The following is a 20,622-nucleotide window of genomic DNA, read 5'->3' on the forward strand; positions in this document are numbered from 1 at the left end:
GGCCGTGCTCAGCGCGGGGCAGAAATGAGGCCCTCTCGAGAGCTGGCCCGGTGTGTCTTCTGTGCACCAACTCTTTAGGGCCCTGGTCCAAAGGTGGCTCCACGTTACAGGATCACCCAGCCTCCAACTAAAGAGTCCTGGGACCTGTCACACGGGGTCCAGGTGGGAGAGCTGGTGGGTACCAAGGCCATCCCAAGTCCCGCCCCCTCCCTCTTCCCGGGCGGCGATTGGTCGAGGTGGCCCTCTCGTTGCTATGACAGCACCGAGAGCTTCCAGTGGCTCCGCCCCGCGCCTTCCCACTCCGCCCCTTCCCGCCCCAGGCCACGCCCCCTATCTTCCCGGGCCGCGATTGGTCGAGGTGCCCCTTCCCGTTGCTATGACAGCACCCGAACGCGGCCAGTGGCTCCGCCCCACGCTTCCCCATCCCTCCGCCCGCGCTGGGGGGGGGGGGGGGAGGCGGGACGGGCCGCGTCTCCATGGCGACGGCGGACGCGGCTGTGCGAGCAGCGTGTACCTACCTACCAGAGACGCGCTGGTGGCGGCGAGGACCGAGACGGGGGCGAGGCCATGTCGGACCTGGGCTCGGAGGAGTTGGAGGAGGAGGGAGAGAACGATCTTGGGGTGAGAGCTCCGGGTGTACGGGGGTGGTGTTTCCCAGGCGCACCCCCGGAGGCCGACCACAGTCCCCCGGGCGGCCCAGCCAGGGACGGGGACGCGCCGGCCACCGCGGCCTGGAAGTTGGCGGTGAAAGGTGAAACGCTGTGACGTCTCTGGCCACATCCCTTCTCGCCGCCTCCTCCCCTCCCCAGCCCGCCTCCCATTAAAGGCAAAGATTTCCAAGTCAAAGACTTGGGAAGCGGCCTCCACCCCGCTGCCGCAGTCGCCCAGGCAGTCTCCTTGGTTGGCGGGGTCACCCCAACCTGCCATGCTGCTCTGTAATGGAGCTCGGCTGCTCGGGATCAAGGAGGATGGAGGAAAGTTCTTCCTGGCAACCTTCAAGAAACGCTCAGAGGGCCTCAGGCTCAGCGAAGGCTTCCTGCAGGCCCGGAATGCCGTGTGCTTTCTTCAGTGTGGTGGGAAGTGACCCGAGTCTCTGGCATTATTCCCGGGTTTGGGCAGCAGAGAGGCGGTATGGGGTGCACATGCCGCGATGTGAGCTGGGTGCAGGGTGGGCATAGGTGTGTGTGCGTGTGTGTATCTATCTATCTATCCATCTCCATATCCACAGATTAACCGTCTAACCCAGGGGTGATCATTTCTTGGCTGACAGGCTGGGAACCCCAGCCACGGTGCGTGCGTTCAGGGCACAGAGTCGAGATAGTTTCAGAATTAACTGAAAACCTAGCACCTCTCCGGGGCCGGATGTCTTGGTGCCTGCTCAGACCTTTTGGCAATTCTGTGCGCCCGTCTCTCAGTCTCTGCCCCATTTTCTGCTCAAGACTAGCACCTCCATCGCGTGGAGCCGCCTGGCCAGGTCGGAGAGCCAGAAGTGCCTGGAATCTGCACGCTGTCCCCACAGCCAGCGGCTAGTGCTAACAGCACCACAAACCACAGCTTGCAATGAGGCCGAGTCTGGGACATCTCCTGACACCCCCATGCTGGGCGGCCTCCTCCTTCATATCTGTTTCCCCATCCCCTTTACCGGTTCCTCGGGGAGGGCTTATAAAAACCACTTGCTCAGGGTCTGCTTCGGGGGAGCCCGACCTACAACATCAGCCCAAGAAGACTTCAAGTTTGTCTCCTCAAATAGCCCTGCTGGTTTGTCACGTTTTGGTGCCCGCAATTTGTAGCTTCAATCACAGCTGGGGTCATTTTAAAGGGTTCCCTTCCTGTTCAGTCACCCCACTGGCTCAGTAGGGGTGCACTGGGAGGTCTTTTGAGCAGACCTCAAAAGCTTTTATACATTTTGATTTAGACTGACCCCGCAACAAGTGTGTAAGATCATGCCATTTTTACCTTCTGTCCTGAGCACGGATTTCTGAGCTGGATCGTGCTGGGAAAGGGGGTCTGAAGCCCCGGCAGGAACTTGAACTTGTGTTTGAACTTGTGTTGTAATAAGTCCATGCAGATGCGGGTCTATGTCAAATCGTTACTCTGTGCCTTGGCCCTTTTATTATCTGTTATGTGCACTCTGCACTCGTGATCAGGTGCTGGAGGAAGGTTTATTTTATGAAGGGTCAGAGGAAACAGGTGAATTGCAAGCTTGTGTTATATATACGTGTGTGTGTGTGTGTGTGTGTGTGTGTGTGTGTGTGGAGAGAGAGAGAGAGAGAGAGAGAGAGAGAGAGAGAGAGAGATTTACTTTTCAGATACGTCCTTATTTCCATATGAGTCTATGAGTGTTTGAAACTCAAGTCTCTTGATAAGGAAGTTAAACTAAGTGGACTTAGGGACTCTTGTGACAGTTGAGCCCTGTTTACGCCTCAGCTCCCCCTTGCTGCTTCCTCTCCCACTGGCGCCTCCTGAGACCACGTGCGCCCAGGGAATTGTTTGAAGGAAGACTTGTCTTTGCATTTTAAGTCCTGGATTGTTGAAGGAAGCACCAGGGAGGTACTTGTGTGACCGAGGACCGATTCCACCCACATATGTTAGTTCAAACACGTTGCTATAAAGAACACAATTTGGAATGCCTTGAATTTTGTTTACAGTGTGAAGGGTTATCATGATAAATTACAAGCTCAGACGTGGCAGAGAGAGAGTGAGGCTTCCACCAGCGACAGGTACTAAGTGTGTTACCTTGGACAAATGCCCCATGTCGCCCAGGTGCAGTTACCTACCTCACCTGTAAGATGGGGCTGAGGATTGGGAGGGCTTCAGCGAACCACTATTTACAAAATGCTTTAACATATCGTTAGTGCTGAACACACGGTAGCTGTGATGATCCCGCTTTCTTCTGCCCAGGAGTACGATGGGGAACGGAATGAGGCAGGTGAACGGCACGGACACGGGAAAGCAAGGCTGCCCAACGGGGACACGTATGAAGGGAGCTACCAACACGGTAAAAGGCACGGCCAGGTCAGAACTGGTGACGTGAGTGGGTCGTTTTCTCTAGTGAATACTCTATGGGTGAGTATTGAATTCAGGAATAATATGAATTATGTAACCAACGTGTTTCAGGGGATCTACAAATTTAAAAGCGGCGCTCGATACATAGGAGAATACGTTAAAAACAAAAAACATGGCCATGGCACTTTCATATACCCAGATGGATCAAGATATGAAGGTAAGGGGCGCCTGGGTGGCTCAGCTGGTTAAGCCTCTGGCTTCGGCTCAGGTCACGATCTCGTGGTTCAGGGGTTCGAGCCCCGCATCTGGCTCTGTGCTGATAGCTCGGAGCCTGGAGCCTGCTTCGGATTCTGTGTCTCGCTTTCTCTCTCTGCTTTCCTTCCCTGCTCCCACTCTGTCTCTCTTTTCTCAAACATAAATAAAAACATTACAAGATGTGAAGGTAAAATGCACTCACAAAGCAGATGTTTGTGCTGTAGTGGTGTCCCCTGGGGACTGGACTTGGCTGTGGATGCTGAACTGTAGGAAAGGGCTTAGAGTTCTCCAGATCAGTCAGTCACTCAACAAACACAAGCTGTGCCCCTGTGTTCACAGGGTTGATACAGAAGCCAGAAAGCCTTAATTAGCGAGCTGCCGCCCCCTGTGGGAAATGTGGCCGTCGCTGCGGCCAGCACACTCTCTTGTGAGCCCCTGTGCTGAGGCACGGGGGGCCGCACAGACCCCCATGGGGTCCGGACCCATGATGCCCTGTAGCTTTCTTCTCCTTGAAGCTGCTTCTGCTGTTTTTCTCTCTGACCATCCCCTCTTCTGCTGAACACACGGGTTCTTTAGACCTGGTGGTTCCTTCGATGAAGGCTTCTGGTCCGGGGCACCCTCTGCCTCGTCAAGCTGGCATTCCTATGTCTGGCGATTTCTTAGCCGCCAATGTTACGTCTCAGGAAGATGCTAATCCCCTTATTTCCGAGACCCCCACTGCAGCCCTCACGCACCGTCACCCCCCACGGTGACTACGGTGTGGATCTGATCGCAATGGGAGGGGCGCGAGCCTGGGGGGAGAGACACAAGTGGAGCGTGCACGTGAGTCTTCAGGAACCATGCAGGGTCCTGTGTTCCGGACTTTTTCTGGGAAGAACTTATCTAGTTTTCCAAGGAGACCCGTGACCCCCAACCCCGGAGCTATGGTGACAGGTGTGACCTTGTGCGGGGAGCCTCGCTCCTCTTCTGCGGCAGCAGGACTGAATGGATGAAAGCAAGCAGGACAGGGCACCTGACAGGTGGCGAGCGCTCAGTGTGCGGCGGCCTGGGAGGTGGCATCACCTCCCGACGGGCGACGTCATGTTCTCCGGGTGCGAGCCACAGCCGCCTGCCCCGTTGCTGAATGAAGGCAGGGTCCCAGAATTCTACAGCAACCATCCTGCCCGCGTCCGAGATGCAGGTGGTTAATGCCTCCCCGTCAGAGGGGGCATTTCTGCTCGTTCCCTATTTCTCGGAGGGCTTATTCCAGAAGGAGCACCATCTGCTTTTGGAATCGACTTTCAACAATTTAATTTATAGAGTTCGACTGAATTCTTTCCAAACCGTCACGAGCCTGATCTCATTGCCGTCATGTTCTATTTTCATGTAGACGTTAATACAGCTGGAGCCACACACAAATCTAGAAAAGAAAAGATACTCAGAATAAGAGATGGAAGGAGTTTCTAACGTGACCGTCTTTGGAAACAGCTGCACGTTTTTGTGTCTCCCTGTGGCTTTGTCTCTTAGAGGGTGCAGGGTGTAGTCACTACTCGGGGAGTTCTTCTCTGAGGTCAGAAGCTGCAACATCAATCTTAGCTCAGGGAGCAAACAACCTTCCGGCCACAAAGTCCGTGTGAACCCATGGCCGAATTCGTCACGACTGAGCGTTGGCTGACTGCCACCCTGAGGGACACAGAGTGGTTTCCCGCAGGCTAGCGAGTGCGCTCAGCCTCGGCCCGAGGTATGGGGTGCATTCCTGGTCTCCCAGACACCGAGCTGAGCCTGATGGGGAGCCCGGGGACGGAGCGGACACTCCCGGTTTGCGGGGCCACTTGAGCAGAGGCAGGGAGACGGGGTTTCCCCTTGGCGAAGCAGGGGATGGGGTTGGAGGGGTGAGTGAGTGCCAGACTTTGGAGGGGCCTCTGGACCTCCCGCACAGATTGTGAGGTGAGGGGAGGGAGGGCCGATGAGGGCTGGGGAAGGAGAGGGGGCTCCCGTCTCCAGCGCTGGTCCTGCTCCCGGCCGCAAGGAGCGAATAAAGACGATGATGTTTAGCAACAAAGTTGCAGAGAAACAAAGCGCCATGATGACTTGGGGTCGGCTCTTCTGGAAGCTCTCAGGTGGCAGGAGCCGGAGGGAGACACAAATGCTTGGCCGTTGGGGTGCCTGTGGAAGAGAGCCAGAGAAAACCGGATTTTCGTCTCAGCCCCGCTGTGTAGCCTTGGGCAAAGTGCATGATGTCTCTGGTTTCCGGGTGCCGTCCCTGTAAACGCATGTTTCGGTTATTACCCCTGTTCCAGGAGGCCACCTTTCCCACTTCTGCACCATTTACTGCGGCCGGGGTACCGGTGGCTGGGCCGGGTCTCCAACAGGTAAACTGGGACTTTAAAAAGAAAAAAATATTTTTTTAAGTTTATTTATTTATTTTTGGAGAGACAGAGAAACTACGAGGCAGGGAGGGGCAGAGAGAGAGAGAGAGAGAGAGAGAGAGAGAGGGAGACAGAATCCCAAGCAGGCTCCACACTGTCAGCGCAGAGCCCAACATGGGACTCGAACCCACGAACCGTGAGATCATAACCTGGGCCGAAATCGGGAGTCGAACACCCAGGTGCCCCTAGACTGGGACTTTATAAAAAAAAGCTTCCTCACCATATCTCGCTGGCTTGAAATTTGGTTTGCAAGTTAATTCTTTTTTTGAACATTTCCTATAAAATACTTCATATACTTTTCTTGCCACGCTGCCCTGGAGACCAGCTCCCTCGGCCAAGAGAAGAGGACAGAATTGCTTCATCAGTCGTGGTCTTTTGTTGGGAAGAGACCAAGAGAGGTCTTGGCCCCAGGGCCCTGCTTGGTCAGTTCCTGAACGTTCACACGAGCCAGCTCTGCCCGCTTGTCCCCAGAATCACATGCAGCCCAACCTTGGCCACAGTGTGAATACTTACACCACAGAAATCGGTGTATGCTACATGTCTGCCCTCCTCCTCCTCCTCCCTCTCCCTTCCTCCCCCTCCTCTCCCCCTCCTCCTCTCCCCTCCTCCCTCCTCTCCCCCTCCTCCCCCTCCTCCCCTCTCTTCCCCTTCCTCCTCTCCTCTCCCCTCCTCCCCCTCCTCTCTCCTCCCCCTCCTCCCCCTCCTCCCTCCACCTCCTCCTCCTCCCTCCTCCTCTCCTCCCCCTCCTCTCCCCTCCTCCCCTCTCCCCCTCCTCCCCCTCCTCTTCCCCTTCCCTCCCCCTCCCCTCCCCCCTCCTCTCTTCCTCCCTGCTTCCTCTTTCTTCCTTTTATTTATTCTTTTATTATTTTATAAAATTTTTTTTTCTATGTTTGTTTTTGAGAGAGAAACAGAGCATGAGCAGGGGAGGAACAGAGAGAGAGGGAGACACAGAATCCAAAGCAGGCTCCAGGTTCCAAGCTGTCAGCACAGAGCCCGACGCGGGGCTTGAACCCACGAGCCGCGAGATCATGAGCTGAGCCGAAGTCGGACGCTCATCCGACTGAGCTCCCCAGGCGCCCCTTCCTTCTTCTTTTAAACTGGTAAGTTACAAGGACACAACTGCCCCTTAAAAATCCAGACAAGTCCAGGTGCCTGGGTGACTCAGTCGGTTAAGCGCCCGACTCTTCGATTTCTGCTCAGGTCATGATCTCACGGTTTGTGAGTTTGAGCCCTGTGTCCAGCAGAGAAGAGCCTGCTTGGGATTCTCTCTCTCCCTCTCTGCCTGCTCCTCCCCTGTTCTCTCTGTCTCTGTCTCTGTCTCTCTGTCTCTCAAAAAATAAACTTAAAAATTTTTTTAAAAACTCCAGACAAGTCCTCCGGGGACTTCTGCACACTCTGTCTATCCTCGTGGCTACGTTAGGTGCGAACTGTGTTTACTGACTTATTTCAGTTTGGGGATTCTCCGTTCCTTCTGCTCATGGGGTTCCTGACACGCGTCATACCGCGGAACCCAGTCCTCTTCCTTAACTGTTACCAGTTGCCAAATCCTCCTCTCCGGGAAGGCTCGGTTCGCCCGCCCTGTCCCGAACCTGGGAGCTGCTTCCCGAAAGCACAGTTCTTTCTTCTTTGTGGTGTCTGCCTCCTGCCCAGACGAGGGCAGGCCCTCCCCGAGGGCTCTGTCACCAGTCCAGCTGCTGGTCTGTCTCACAGAGTGCCGAGAACCCTGTGGGACTGACAGAGAGAACGTGTACAAGTTCCTTTTGTAGATGTGTTGGTGGTCGTGGTGAACATGGAGTTTATTCGCGCGAACATGTATTTCTTGGACGATCAACGTATTCTAGGCATGTGAATTCTTCTTCTTTGTGTGGAAGCGGGTCCAGGTTTCCTGTAAGCCGGAAGCTTATACAAGTTTTGGGGGCTCTATTTAAGAAAAAGAATATAGGGGCGCCTGGGTGGCTCGGTCGGTGAAGCATCCGACTTCGGCTCAGGTCATGATCTCGCGGTCCGTGGGTTCGAGCCCCGCGTCGGGCTCTGTGCTGACCGCTCAGAGCCTGGAGCCTGTTTCAGATTCTGTGTCTCCCTCTCTCTGCTCCTCCCCGTTCATGCTCTGTCTCTCTCTGTCTCAAAAATAAATAAACATTAAAAAAAAATTTTTTTTTAAAAAAAGAAAGAAAAAATATAAAATTGGCATCAAAGTAAATTTTGATTTGTAACAAGAAATCAAAATAAATGTAAAGATTTTAAATACTGCGACCATTACAAAATCCGAGGAAATAATATATAAATTTTTATTTTATTGCTATTTAGTTATTATTTATCGCTATTTTTAATAGAATTTATTGTCAAATTGGCTTACATACAACACCCAGTGCTCATCCCAGCAAGTGCCCTCCTCAATGCCCATCACCCACTTTTCCCCTCTCCCTCACCCCCCATCCACCCTTAGTTTGTTCTCTGTATTTAAGAGTCTCTTATGGTTTCCCTCCCTCCCTCCCTGTTTGTAACTGTTTTTCCCCCCTTCCCTCCCCCCATGGTCTTCTGTTAAGTTTCTCAGGATCCACACGAGAGTGAAAACATATGGTATCTGTCTTTCTCTGCCTGACTTATTTCACTTAGCATAACACTCTCCAGTTCCGTCCACGTTGCTGCAAAAGGCCAGATTTCATTCTTTCTCATTGCCACATAGTATTCCATTGTGTATATAAACCACAATTTCTTTATCCATTCGTCAGTTGATAGACATTTAGGCTCTTTCCATCATGTGGCTATCGTTGAAAATGCTGCTATAAACATTGGGGTACGAGTCCGCTATGCATCAGCACTCCTGTATCCCTTGGGTATGTTCCTAGCAGTGCTATTGCTGGGTCATAGGATAGATCTATTTTCAATTTCTGGAAGAACCTCCACACTGTTTTCCAGAGCGGCTGCCCCAGTTTGCATTCCCACCGACAGTGCAAGAGGCTTCCTGTCTCTCAAATTCATGTCTGATGTGCCTGTAGCTTGCCTTTTCCTTGCCTTTCTAGCAAGGAATGGAATGTCTGTCTGACAACAATTTTGTGATAACACTTTCTAGAGAGAAAATAAGAGAACTCTATCTCTGGTCTTTGATCAAAAATCGATAGAAATTAGCTTTTGAAAAAAATTATTCCCTGTCTAGAGAAGAGTCGTTCAGCTTAACAGCGTGTTATTAGCAATGCCGTGTGAGTTTTCAGGATAGCTGTCGTCTTCGGAAATCTGTATTAAGTTTCTTTCATCTGGGGGCTGGAAGGTTTGAGGACACTGTTTGAGGATGCTGTGAGTCTCCCAGGGCAGGGATCAATCTTCAAGAATGGGCAGCGATCACTAGCTACTTTGCTGCGGTCATTCTGGTAGAGGTGTTACGAATTTTATGGTATCTTTGCCGGTTCCAGTATTTCAGAAATCAGCAGGAACCTGCTCGGAGGTGAGTCGGTGGGGACAATCAGTGAGGGAAGAGTCCACGCACGGACGCTGGTTGGCAAAGGTGTGGCGTCCAGTCACGCGGAGCAGGTGCACAGGTGGGGCGCCCTGGGCGCCCAGGCTGGGAGAGTGTGCGGGAGTCTGGTGAGGAAGGAGGTGGGAAACGGCACGAGATGGTTGCTGCTGGATCGGTAAACCCACGCAAGCAGAGGGAGGGTGGTGCGGGGACTGCTGGCGGCCGGGCGGACAAAACCCTGGTTTGAGTCCTGGCCACGCCACTGACCGGCCGTGATACCTGCTGTCGGCACACGCGGGTGACCGCGGCCCACGCGCCCAGACCTGCACGCGGTGAGCCCCTGACCCAGCTTCCCCTAACCAGCGTCCGACGCCATGCCATCCAGCCAGAGGGGCAGGGGGACAATGGGGAGTCACAGCGGGAGGTGAGGGTCGCAGCAGGTGGCGGCTGTCCTTCCCTTCTCACCCGGGCCCACTTTTGTGTCGTCCCTTCCAGGGGAGTGGGCAGATGACCAAAGACACGGTTACGGCGTCTACTACTACGTCAATAACGACACCTACACCGGAGAGTGGTTTGCTCACCAAAGGTGCGCGTTTTCCCCTCAGCTCGGTAGACCTACTTACGTAACGAGAACAGGATGCTGTCTTATTAAGAAGCAGAATCATGATAAAAGCCCACTAGCCTGCTCTTGCCAGGCAGTTCAAACCCCTCACGGCTTTAAGGTGAGCATGCCGGGTGGCACGTCACGGGGCAGGTGCACGTTGTGGGGAGGGTATGTGGTCTTTCGTCCGAGAGCCCCGGGGGACAAGGAGGGCACAGCTCCCGGGAGCGCTGCCTCTTCCCCGCGTGGACCGGCCGAGCTGCGGGAAGGTCGTCCTTGCGCAGCCGGCGATGCCCCTCCCGCGAGCGGGCACACAGGGCAGGAGCGCGCTTGGACGGGGCGCAGACAAGCCACATAGAGGCCACGCCCAATTTTAACGTCTGTCTCAGAAACGCGGGCGGTTTTCCCCATGTCGGAACAAAGCGCACTGCGCTCTCTGTCTTCACCAGGCACGGGCAAGGCACCTACTTCTACGCCGAGACGGGCAGTAAGTACGTAGGCACCTGGGTGAACGGACAGCAGGAGGGCATGGCCGAGCTCATTCACCTGAACCACAGGTACCAGGGCAAGTTCTTGAACAAAAACGTAAGTCACTGGGCATCAACGTGTGCCCCCTCCCCCCATCTGTGTACATACGTGAAGGAAGAACCCGAAAATCTCAGGGAGTCCTCCCGTCCCCTCCAAGTACAGGGAGCAGGTGGCTGTGCCTCTCCCCGGGCCTCTGGTGCCTACAGAGGGCAGCGTGGAGGGGGGCAGAGTAGAGAGCGAAATCCTCCCTCCCCCCCAGCAGCGATCCAGACAATCCTTGTAACACGGGGGCATCCTTCCTCTCCTATGTGCTCCCCGTCACGGCTAGATCGGACGTGAAGCATCTCCTGCGGTTGCGCGTGCGGGTGTCTGGACTTTCTTTGCCCCGGGAGGCCTGGGGCCGGAGCCCTGGGGAGGCCGAGCCGTGCGTGAGCTTGCTTCCTGCAGGCTAGGCCACCCACCCTGGGCCTGGACTCAGGCGTGCCCGCGTTCAGTCTGCGGTGCTCGCGACTGCTCATTTCTGTCTGGAGGGCTCCGCGGCTTTGCCGAGCCCTGGTGGGGATACAGAGAAACCCCGGCTAATTCAGCACCCACCACGCTGCCATCCCCCGAGGCTTCGAGCAGGCGTTGGGCAGAAACTCTCCCTGAAGAGTTTCCCGAGCAAATTCAAGGTGTTGGAAGTTGACGTGGGGAATATTTAACTGATTTCAGTGAGTCGCCTCAGACTCTCTTAAAACTCAGTTTTCATTTTCGTATCGTTCATGCCCTAACTTTCCAGTTTCTCCTTTCCAGTGTTTGTAAAACAGCACATTTCCCCCAAATCTGTATGCTGCATATATGTAATTATACGGAATTCCCGGCAAAATTCTCTTAGGACATTTTTTGGCATGGGGAGGTATGTGGAGGGAAAGAGAAGTCGGCAGGAGTTAATCGGGAAGAATCAGCGAGGCTAGATGAGCCTGGAGGACAAAGGGCTTTGTTCTGCCAGGTAGTGAAAGTGTGCTAGAAACACAGGAGTTCAGCTGACCCTTGAACAGTGCGGGGTCAGGGGCGCTGACCCCCACACAGTCGAAGATCCACAGATAGCTTTTGACTCTCCCAAAACGTGACTGCTAACAGCCTGGTGTCAGCTGGACGCCTTACCAGTGACACAGTTGATTAACACACACTTTGTACGTCGTAGGTATTACACACTGTATTCTTACAATAAAGTAGCTAGAGGAAAGGACACGTTATTAAGAAAATCATAAGGAAGAGGGGCGCCTGGGTGGCTCAGTCGGTGGCACGTCCGACTCTCGGTTTCAGCTCGGTTTCATGGTCTCTCGTTTCGTGGGTTCGAGCCCCACGTTGGGCTTTAAGCTGACAGCGCAGAGCCTGCTCGGGTCTCTCTCTCCCTCTCTCTCTGCCCCTCCCCCGCTTGTGCTGTCTCCGTCTCTCTCAAAGTAAGTAAATAAACTTAAAAAAAAATTAAAAAAAAGAAAACCACAAGGAAGAGAAGATACATTTACAGCGCTTTCCTGTATTTATTGAAAAATATGCTCGTGTAAGTGGACTTGTGCAGCCCAAACCCACGTTATTCAAGGGTCAGCTGCCCATTCCAGTTGTAGGGCACCCAGACACGTGGCCCCCTCTGCTGCCCACCTGAGCTCCAGCCTCCAGCCCTCCCTTCTTCCCCTGCTTCTTCTCCCGGGGCCGTGTGACCCCCCCCCCCACACGTCTTTCTGTGCAACCCACATGCACACACTTACATATGTGGGAAAGCATTATATCAGGACATGGAAACATACACATTTGCGCATTTGGGGATATCCGCGTAGGTTAGACCCTGCAATCGTGGAGTCCACAAATATTGACATTTTAAGTTGTGATCGATGCTGCCAACTTCCCTCCAAAGCTGTGCCAGTTTGCACTCCCGCCAACGGCAGTCTTTAACTTTTTTGCAAATCTGATGGATAAAAAAATATTTTCACGTTGTTTTAATGCGCTTTTCCGTGATTCCTAGTGAAGTCCAGCAACCTTACACCCTTTTTCTACTGGCTTGACTTTTCCTCAGAGGATCACCTGTTCCAATCCTTGCCGGCAAATTGTTAAAACAAATTTAAAGCTGTGATAAATGAAACCGCGATACGCGAGTGGAGAAATACAGATCAGTGACGTGGATTAGAGAGTCTGGGGACAGATTCAAGTGCCTACAGAAATCTAGCTCCGGAAAAGGGCGTCGTTTTAAGTCAGCGAGGAGGGCCCGACAGGGACAAGTGAAAGAGTGGTCCCAGGGCCCTTGATAACCACTGGGGGTGGGGCAGGGAAGCAATGTCAGGGTTCCCCCTCTAGCATTGGATGGAGACATGCGAGGACAGGAAGAAAGGTTTAAGTGTGAACAGAGTCACAGAAAAAAAATAGGTGAATGTTTATTAACTTTGAAATGAGGAGAGAGGACTCTCTAAACAGAAGTAGAAAAGGAAAACCCAATAGAGCTGGTTGATAAAAATAACCCCTTATAGATTAGAATGCACTATAAAGAAAATTTAAGAGGGGCGCCTGGGTGGCTCAGCCGGTTGAGTGTCCGACTTTGGCTCAGGTCATGCTCTCGTGGTTTGTGAGTTCCAGCCCTGCATCGGGCTCTGTGCTAACAGCTCAGAGCCTGGAGCCTGCTTCAGATTCTGTGTCTCCCTTTCTCTCTGCTCCTCCCCTGCTTGTGCTCTCTCTCTCTCTCTCTCTCAAAAATAAACATTACAAAAATTTTAAAAAATTTAAGAAATACACGACCAATGGGGTTAGGGTATTTGTAACATTAATATAAATATAAAGCACTTATATCAATCAATGTGATTTAAGTGGCCAAAAAATGTTGAAAAAAAAATTCAACCCTACTAATAGCTTAAAAATGTGACTTCATGGTGAGATCCTGTTTTCTATATGTTAAAAAAAATGTAAAAGTATGTTAAAAAAAAATCTAAAAGTAGAACAAAATGTTAACGCCCAGGAAAAAACAAGGGTTTGAGGACAAGGTGTTCTTGAGTGCTGTTGTGGGAAGGGACATTATTGGAGCCTCATTCTGGTCAATATATTTAAAAAAATACGTGTGTCCATATCTTTTGTGTGTAAATATGTGCACAGTGTATGTGTGTGTGTGCACGTGCTGTTGCCCAGAAATTCCACTTCTGGAAACTTCCCCGCGGAAAATGTCAAGAGGGGACATAAGATGTGACTCTGCTTATGTTTCCTGCAGTGGCCTTTGTCCAAGACTAGTATCGGCACACCAAATATTAGCGGAGTAAATGGGTGAAATAGACTATAATAACTCTTTAATAGTTTTTTAATGTTTATTTATTTTTGAGAGGAGGGAGGGGCAGAGAGAGAGGGACAGGCAGAGAGAGAGGCCCTCTACTTGGCAATTCCGGGCGCCACGAGTACAAAAAGGCTTTCTTTAACCCGCACCGGCCTTCCCGCGACGTGACTTTGGGCGGGATTTCTGCAGCAGGTGCACTGGACGTTGGGCGGTGAACTTGGGAATGAGGTGCTTCTCGGTTTCCCTTTGCTCGCAGCCCGTCGGCCCTGGAAAGTACGTGTTCGACATTGGATGTGAGCAGCATGGGGAGTACCGTCTGACAGATGTGGTACGTGGCAGACCGCAGACCGTTTCTCTTTTCGTGGGTGACCGAGCTGCCCCGTGACGTGGACCCTACGGCCCCGACGAGGTCGGATGGGAGTGGTGCCAGCCCTCGGCATCGTTCACGCTCTCCTCCTCCTCCTGGGCGTGCGGGCGTTAGTTTGGACCCCAAGTGCCAGGACCGAGTGGTATCGCGTCACGGTTCTCGCCGGAGCCTGCGCGTAGCTCTGGCCCCGAGTCGGGGGGTTGTGGTCCCCCCAAGTCCGTCCAGCGACACTGCTCCCCGCGTGCGGCGGGTAGCTCTCCTAATTTTGTCTTTTTGTCCCTCTCCGGTACTCAGCAGTAATGCTAATGCGACCTCGGTGCTCCCTGGACGAAGCGGAGATTAGCCCCGAATGATGTCATTAGCAGGCATCCGTGTGTGTGTGTGTGTGTGTGTGTGTGTGTGCGCGCGCGCGCGTGTGCTGGGGGAGCGCCGTCTGTGCTGGATTTCCTGTCATTGTCACCTGATGGGGCCTGTAGGTAACAGGCACTTTATCTACAGCACCCCCCATGTCCCCTGGGCACCCCCGCACCCAGCCGCTGCTCAGCCCCTCTTTTCCTGCTGGGCTCCACTTCCTGTGTGTCAGTCTCCCAGAGCCCCTGGGTCCCCCAGACAGCCTGTGGTTCCCCGAGGTCTGCAGAGTGAACGTCCCCCTTCTCTGCAGTGGCCAGGATGCCGTATGAGCCCACAGTGACCCGTCCCCTGGCCTTACGGCCCCTGCTTGCCTTCACGGCCCCTTTGGACCAGCTGACACGGACCGAGGTGGGGCCAGCATCCTAGCTCACTACCCAATATGAAACGGCCCAAATGCTCGATTCTGTTGCTAAAACATAGGCCCCGCCCCCATGCCCAGTAGAGGATGCGTCGTCTGAGCGAGGGGCTCCCAGAAGACAACGCGCCTACCAGCAAGGAGAGGGGTTTGACACGTCACCCCCACGGGGTACGGCCCCCCGCATCTACGTCTGCGCGGAGCCCCGTGCGCGCGCGTCAAGTGCAAACGCAGTTAATTGCTGTGCTGTTGGATCGTGACAGTGACGTGTCGCGTGCTCGCTGGGCTCCGCCTGGGGCGGAAGCCTCTTACCCGTCCCCCGGAGGAACCCGTGGGCTGAACTCATTCCACTGACCCCCCGAATCTGGCCTTTGTGGTCTCACTAGTGGTCGCACAGTTATTTTGCTTTGTGAAGTGATAAACACTAAAACAGCGGCGTCGTGGGTGGTTGAAGTGTGTCCCGGGAGAAGTTCTCAGAGGTCGGGGCCTCTAAGTAGGGGAAAGTAGGAAGAACATTCTAACAGCTCTAAGGGGGAGAAATAGTGCCGTAAGCCCCCAGACTGCTCCTGTTCGGGAATAAGCCCGCGTCCGAGGCCACCCTTGTGCATTCTGGGACGGTGACTGGTCTGTGATGAAGCAGAGGAACCCGGGTATCATGGTGCACGCAGGACGCGAGCCAACGGGGGCTCCAGGGGCGGTCCCCCGGGCCTGGTCCTGGGCCTGCATCGTGGGCATCACCAGGGCCTCCGCTAGAAGCGCAGGTGACCGGGCCCCACCCTGATGTCTGGACGCGGCCGCTCTGAGCCGTGTCTTCACGGGTCCTCTGCTGATTCCGGGACGGTTCCCTTTGCAGCACGGCCGTCCTGGGGCATGGGTGCCACACGACACGGGGGACGGGGCTCAGATATTTTGAAACTGCCTCCTCTATTTCCGAGTGACTCAGTGGAAGTAATAGGGAGGTGTCTGTCACTCTTTGCCATAGGTATCATCCTCCATGTGACAGTGATGCTTTCCACACTTGTGGGCTGATAGTCAGACCTTTGGAATTTCGGGATAGCTATAAAGCTGGGGAGGAGCTGGTCTGCTTGGCCCGGTGGGCATGTGCCGGCCGCTGACCATTGTCGGGATTATACACTCTTACAGAAGACCCCACGTTTAGAGGTGATCAGCGCTCGGTCTGCTTTCACAGAATTCCATTTTTCCTGCAGAATCCTCGATTCCGGAGCTTTTAGTGTTTAGGCCCTTTCATATTATATGGTTGTCTCAGGACCCTCTCTGTCCCGTCCTTACGGTGATGGTGGTCTCGTTACATATAAAGAATCTGGGAGCTGGAAAGTGTGGCCAAGCGCGGGAAGGCGCACTGAGCCTGGGTCAGTTCCCAGCTGTTCCAGAGGGAAGGCTTGGGAGTGTTGGGTCTGAGAGCCGTTCATGGCATGCATGGGGAGCGGGCAGGTGCCGCGTGGCGATGCCCGTCCGCACCTCTTCCTAGCGCTTCCCAGACCCACCCTCCAGCCCAGATCACCACCAGGGCCAGCTGGCAATGGGGCCGACCCCTGAGCCGTGCGGTGACAACGCCTGAGTGGCCCCTCACTGTGAGCATCCCATGGCGAGTTCACAGAGACATCAGTAATTTTACATTTTCAAACTTAAAATAGGAAAGAGGAGAAGAGGAAGAGGAGGAGGAGGTGACCCTGATGACCGTCGTTCCCAAATGGAAGGCCACCAGCATCACAGAACTGGCTCTGTGGACACCGACCCTCCCCGAGGAGCAGCCACCTGCGGACGGGACCATCCAGGAAGAGGCTCCGGGACCCGAGGGTGAGGGGTGTGGGGGAGGGCTCCTCCTCTCCGTGGGCCGGTGGCCGGTTGAGCTCTGGGAGTCAGACTCAGCCTGTTTCGTGTGCAGGATGTAGTCAGGGGGCCGGGAGCCTTGGGGGTCGGACCCTCCCGGCAGGGCAGGAAGGAACAGTGGCAGAGACTGGCTGGAGGGACAGCCTGGCTGGTTCCACGGGAAAGCCCTGTGGTTAAGAGCCCCCCCCTCCCGCCTCGGTCAGCGACTGTCTGTGGGCGGGAGCTCGGGCAGGGCCGACAGCAGCTGGGCGGCAAGTCCTTCCCGAGGAGGGTGCGGCCTCTGTGCCCGGCCCGGGGTCTTCCCGAGAAGCAGCCACCGTGCCGTGGGACGATGAAGAAGGTGACACCGTGCAGGGGTCCTTGCGTCGCAAGTGATTGAAACCCAAACCCGAACTGGCCCAAGTGAAATTATACTAACGCGCTGGGGTCCCTACCGCTGTGGGGTCGGGGGTGGAGGTGCCTCCCCGGGCCTGGTGGGGTCAGGCCTCGGCTCTCTGGTCTCTGCTGTGTGCACTCCGTCCCCTTTGGAGAGCGGTGCTCACCGACTTCATCAGATTGTGGCCCCATCAGCGCGGGAACCCTGGGGGACAGAGCGTGTCTTGTCAGTGGGGAGTAGAGGTCCCCCTCTGCGCCCCTCGCCGGGGAGCGGGACAGGCGCTCCTGGTGCAGGCTGGACTGGGTGACTTCGGGAAGGGGCGGTCCCCGGAGGGGTGGCGGGCGCCCTATCAGCAGGAGGCCGCCTGAGACAGGCCGCAGCCCACACGACAGCGGTTCTCATGGCTCCGTCTCAGGTGGCGGGGAGCCCGCGGAAGACGACCAGGCTCTGGCGGACCTTTCCGAGGGGGAGGCTGACCTCACGAGGCCTGGGGAGGACGACGAAGACGCCACCAGGGAGGAGGGGCGCGAGGAGGGCCGAGAGGAGCTTCGATACGGCGCCATCGACCAGGGTGAGCTCTGTAGGTCTGCTCGGGGCTGCAGGTTCCTGGAGCCTTTGAAGGTCTTCCGAGAGCTGTGGGCACCAGCAGTCCAGGGAGGGCTCTCTTCAAACCGGATTTTTTTTATCTGATTTAAGGCGGGTGTGTTGGCGCTGAGGGGGCGGGTGGTCTGGGAACGGCCGGCTCTAGACGGTGGCTGGAGGGCCAGGGGCCCCGCGCAATTTAGTTTGTCTCTGTTGCAGAGTAAGAGCAAATGTCTTTCCCGGTTTTTTGGAGATACCTGAAAAGATGAACTCCCGTAAATCACGTTTCAATCTAAACGCTTGAGGCACACGGAGCGTTAGGCTTTTGTTGGCAAGTGATTGTAAGCCCTGCAGGGCCACACCCGAGAAGCCCGCGCTGGCGCCGGGTGGCCCGTGGCTAAGGGGCGGCCCGGTGATGTCTCACTTGTCCCCCTGCCTCCTGCATGTGGACCGGATGCCCCAGGGTTTGTGAGGGCGGAGTAGGCTGCGTCCGTAGAGCATGGAAACAGCACGGAGAGGCTGATACGGAGCATCCCCGATGGATGGGATGACCGGGTGCTTCCCAGGGGAGCCGAGAGGCACTGAGGGCCCGACAGGAAGTGAGCGGAGAAGCATGTGCCATGTGCCCGCGTGTGCCTGTGCACGCCTGTGTGTGGTTGTGTGTGCCCGTGTGTGCTTGCGTGTGCCCGTGTCTTCCTGCCGTGTGCCTGCGTGCACAATTATCCAAACTCGAGACTTAACGTGATTCTGACAGTGTGTCTGAGGTTCACCCTGCTCATCACTTCTGACATGTTACAGAGCCCACTTCCCAAAACAAGGTAACTCTCGATTTCATGAAGCATTCAAGATAACATCTTTCCAGAATGTAGCAAGTCCCTGCTTTTCTTTTGATTGATGCAAAGGCCAAATAGTGACCCCTCGCGCTTGTAAAGCTGCCCGTGTTTGGACGGCGTGTGCGGGCAGAGACGTTCCCGAGCTCACGCTCGCCGACACGAACATTCTCAGCCTGGACTTGGAATACAACTTTGGCTTAATGTGTTAACCGGTGCCAAAGAAAAAACCCACCAGCGTCTGTGTGAGATAAAATTGAACATTCCTTTTTTTTTTTTTTGCCCGAGAAAGGCTTAATAGTTATGATATTATTCACTGCAAAAGACCTGTTAGCTCACAGAATTTCAAGATAGGAAGAGGGACGTGGGATATACTCATGTTTCTTTGTCCCCCCGCCCTCCAGGAAATGTTAATTTTGAAGAAGAGGAAAGTAAGCAGGGAGAGCAGCCCGCGTGAGGGGAAGCAAACGGGAAGAGTAGGAGAATGCGTCACAAACGCGCTGTTACTTGGCCCGCTGACACGAGTCTATCCAACTATCCTACTAGTTGTTTATATGGTTCACTATAGTGACAATACGAATAAATTTCTTCCTCATCCTTTGCTTGTGGAGGAGCTTCTGCTTCCAGTTCTTTAAGCCCGAAGTCGCCAGGTTATTCTGCTGTGTTTGCCCAGTGGTCTTTTCTCTTGGGACAAAGAAAGAGGTCCCACGACCCGGACTCCGCAGAAGATGGTTCATGGCAGCGGCCTCCTGGCCGAGCTCGTGGAGTAACTACTCACCAGAGCTTCTCTCTCAGGCCTTCCTCGACAGAGCCAGGAAGACTCCTGGAAAATAACCCCGTGTGCAAAGCGCACGAAGCACAGAGTGATGAATAGACTATGGGCTTGAGCGAGAAACCATTGGCTGCCATCGGAGGGGGCGCTCCTGGCCATCCTAGGGCTGCCGCATCCCGGTGTGGGTTTCGGGGGTCCCTGCGGATGGTTGAAGGGCAGGGCTGCCCACAGGCGTGGCTCTGGCCTGTGGTGCCAACTCTTCGGGTCCTCCGGTGGGCCGGGGGCTAACGTGTAGACCACGAGCTCTCTGTCCCAGCCCCTCCTGACTGCCCAGCACGGCCGTGAAGTCCTGAGCTCCCGGAGGAGCCCCTGTCCCCTATCTACCCCAACTCCACGAACAGCATCCGTCTTCCTCCACCCCCAGAGTGGCTCGCGGAGGGGGTCTTCATCACCCCAGAATGGCGTTCGTAGCTGGTGCGCCCGGCGCCGTGCCCTGCATCTGGTCATCCGGTCCCCAGAGCGGGGGGCCTCTTTAAGAACAATGCATTATTAACATGGCCTCCGAGCCTCTCCACAGAAACGCACACAGCATTACGAATCTAAAATTACACCAAGGTGGATACTGTTCTAGGATAAGAAATTTCAAAAAAAAAATTACCCACTCAGAGGCCAGCGAGTCCACAAATAGCACATCTAGAAAACTATCGGAATACGGTGTGAATTCGCCGCACGCCCTGAGCCTGTCTCTTCCTACGACGATAATTTTGCAAGATTTCCTGCAGGGAGATCAGCGAGGTCATCACTTTTCCCTTGAATGCGGTTTGTAATTCCTGGCGGTTGATGGGCTAGAGCATTGCCCCTCACACCCCACATCTCTTGGCTCCCAAAACTGCCTTCGACTGTGCGCTATGTACAGGCGGTCTGATAGATCCTACTGGGCGCCGAAAATTGTGCACGGCGCATCATCAAGTTCCCGACGGGAGAGCGTCCTGTAGATGAAGTGACGTCCACACTCTAGAGCCTGGTGTCCCTCAAAGCTCGTTCCTCCACTCCCACAGACGTGGTGCTGGGTCCACGGGACAAGGGCAGATGGAGACCTGACCTTTGACCCCATACCTATGTGTCAGAGTGCAGAGTAAGTCACCCAAATGGGTGGCAGGAGTATTTCCGGAAGCTATTCCGGAGCAGCATGCAAGAACGGAACCACACGTGGGAGTTACTACAAACCAGTAACACGCATGTATTCCAGAAACCCACACCTGCCAAATCCATCCCCAATTGGGCCCTCCCTTAGTGTGTTCTTTTTTTTTAAGTTTATCTATTTTGAGACAGAGAAAGGGAGAGCACAAACAGGAGAGGGGCAGAGAGAGGGAGAGAGCGAGAATCCCAAGCAGGCTCTGTGCTGTCAGCACAAAGCCCGACAGGGGGCTCGGTCCCGTGAATCCTGAGATCGTGACCTGAGCTGAGATCAAGAGTCGGACGCTTAGCCGACTGAGCCACCTGGGTGCCCCATCCCTTATCATGTTCTAAAAGTGCT

The 20,622-nt window shown here is 54.6% G+C and overlaps 2 protein-coding genes across 4 annotated transcripts in view; one reads left to right on the forward strand and one right to left on the reverse strand.

Annotated features, from left to right (window-relative positions):
* SLC37A1 (solute carrier family 37 member 1) overlaps nucleotides 1-741 on the reverse strand; it is an 81,690-nt gene extending 80,949 nt beyond the window's left edge. Inside the window, exon 1 of the mRNA XM_027041540.2 lies at nucleotides 519-741. The gene's annotated coding sequence lies outside the window, so the exon portion shown is untranslated. The remainder of the gene's footprint in view (nucleotides 1-518) is intronic.
* On the forward strand, nucleotides 461-18,921 carry RSPH1 (radial spoke head component 1). Of its 3 annotated transcripts, none has more exons than XM_015083881.3 (9): nucleotides 461-621; nucleotides 2,902-3,015; nucleotides 3,118-3,223; nucleotides 9,619-9,709; nucleotides 10,174-10,309; nucleotides 13,798-13,869; nucleotides 16,330-16,492; nucleotides 17,317-17,472; nucleotides 18,718-18,921. In XM_015083881.3, exons 1-9 carry the CDS (start codon nucleotides 568-570, stop codon nucleotides 18,768-18,770), a joined length of 945 nt encoding a protein of 314 aa, XP_014939367.2. In that variant the 5' UTR covers nucleotides 461-567; the 3' UTR covers nucleotides 18,771-18,921. The 3 variants fall into 3 exon arrangements, with proteins under 3 accessions (XP_014939367.2, XP_026897344.1, XP_053076493.1); XM_027041543.2 differs by lacking the exon at nucleotides 18,718-18,921 and adding an exon at nucleotides 17,703-18,705; XM_053220518.1 differs by lacking the exon at nucleotides 18,718-18,921 and having other exon boundaries at nucleotides 17,317-18,707.
* The last annotated feature ends 1,701 nt before the right edge of the window (nucleotides 18,922-20,622 follow it).

The sequence above is a fragment of the Acinonyx jubatus genome, chromosome C2 (assembly GCF_027475565.1).
Source record: "Acinonyx jubatus isolate Ajub_Pintada_27869175 chromosome C2, VMU_Ajub_asm_v1.0, whole genome shotgun sequence".
NCBI classification, from domain to species: domain Eukaryota; kingdom Metazoa; phylum Chordata; class Mammalia; order Carnivora; family Felidae; genus Acinonyx; species Acinonyx jubatus.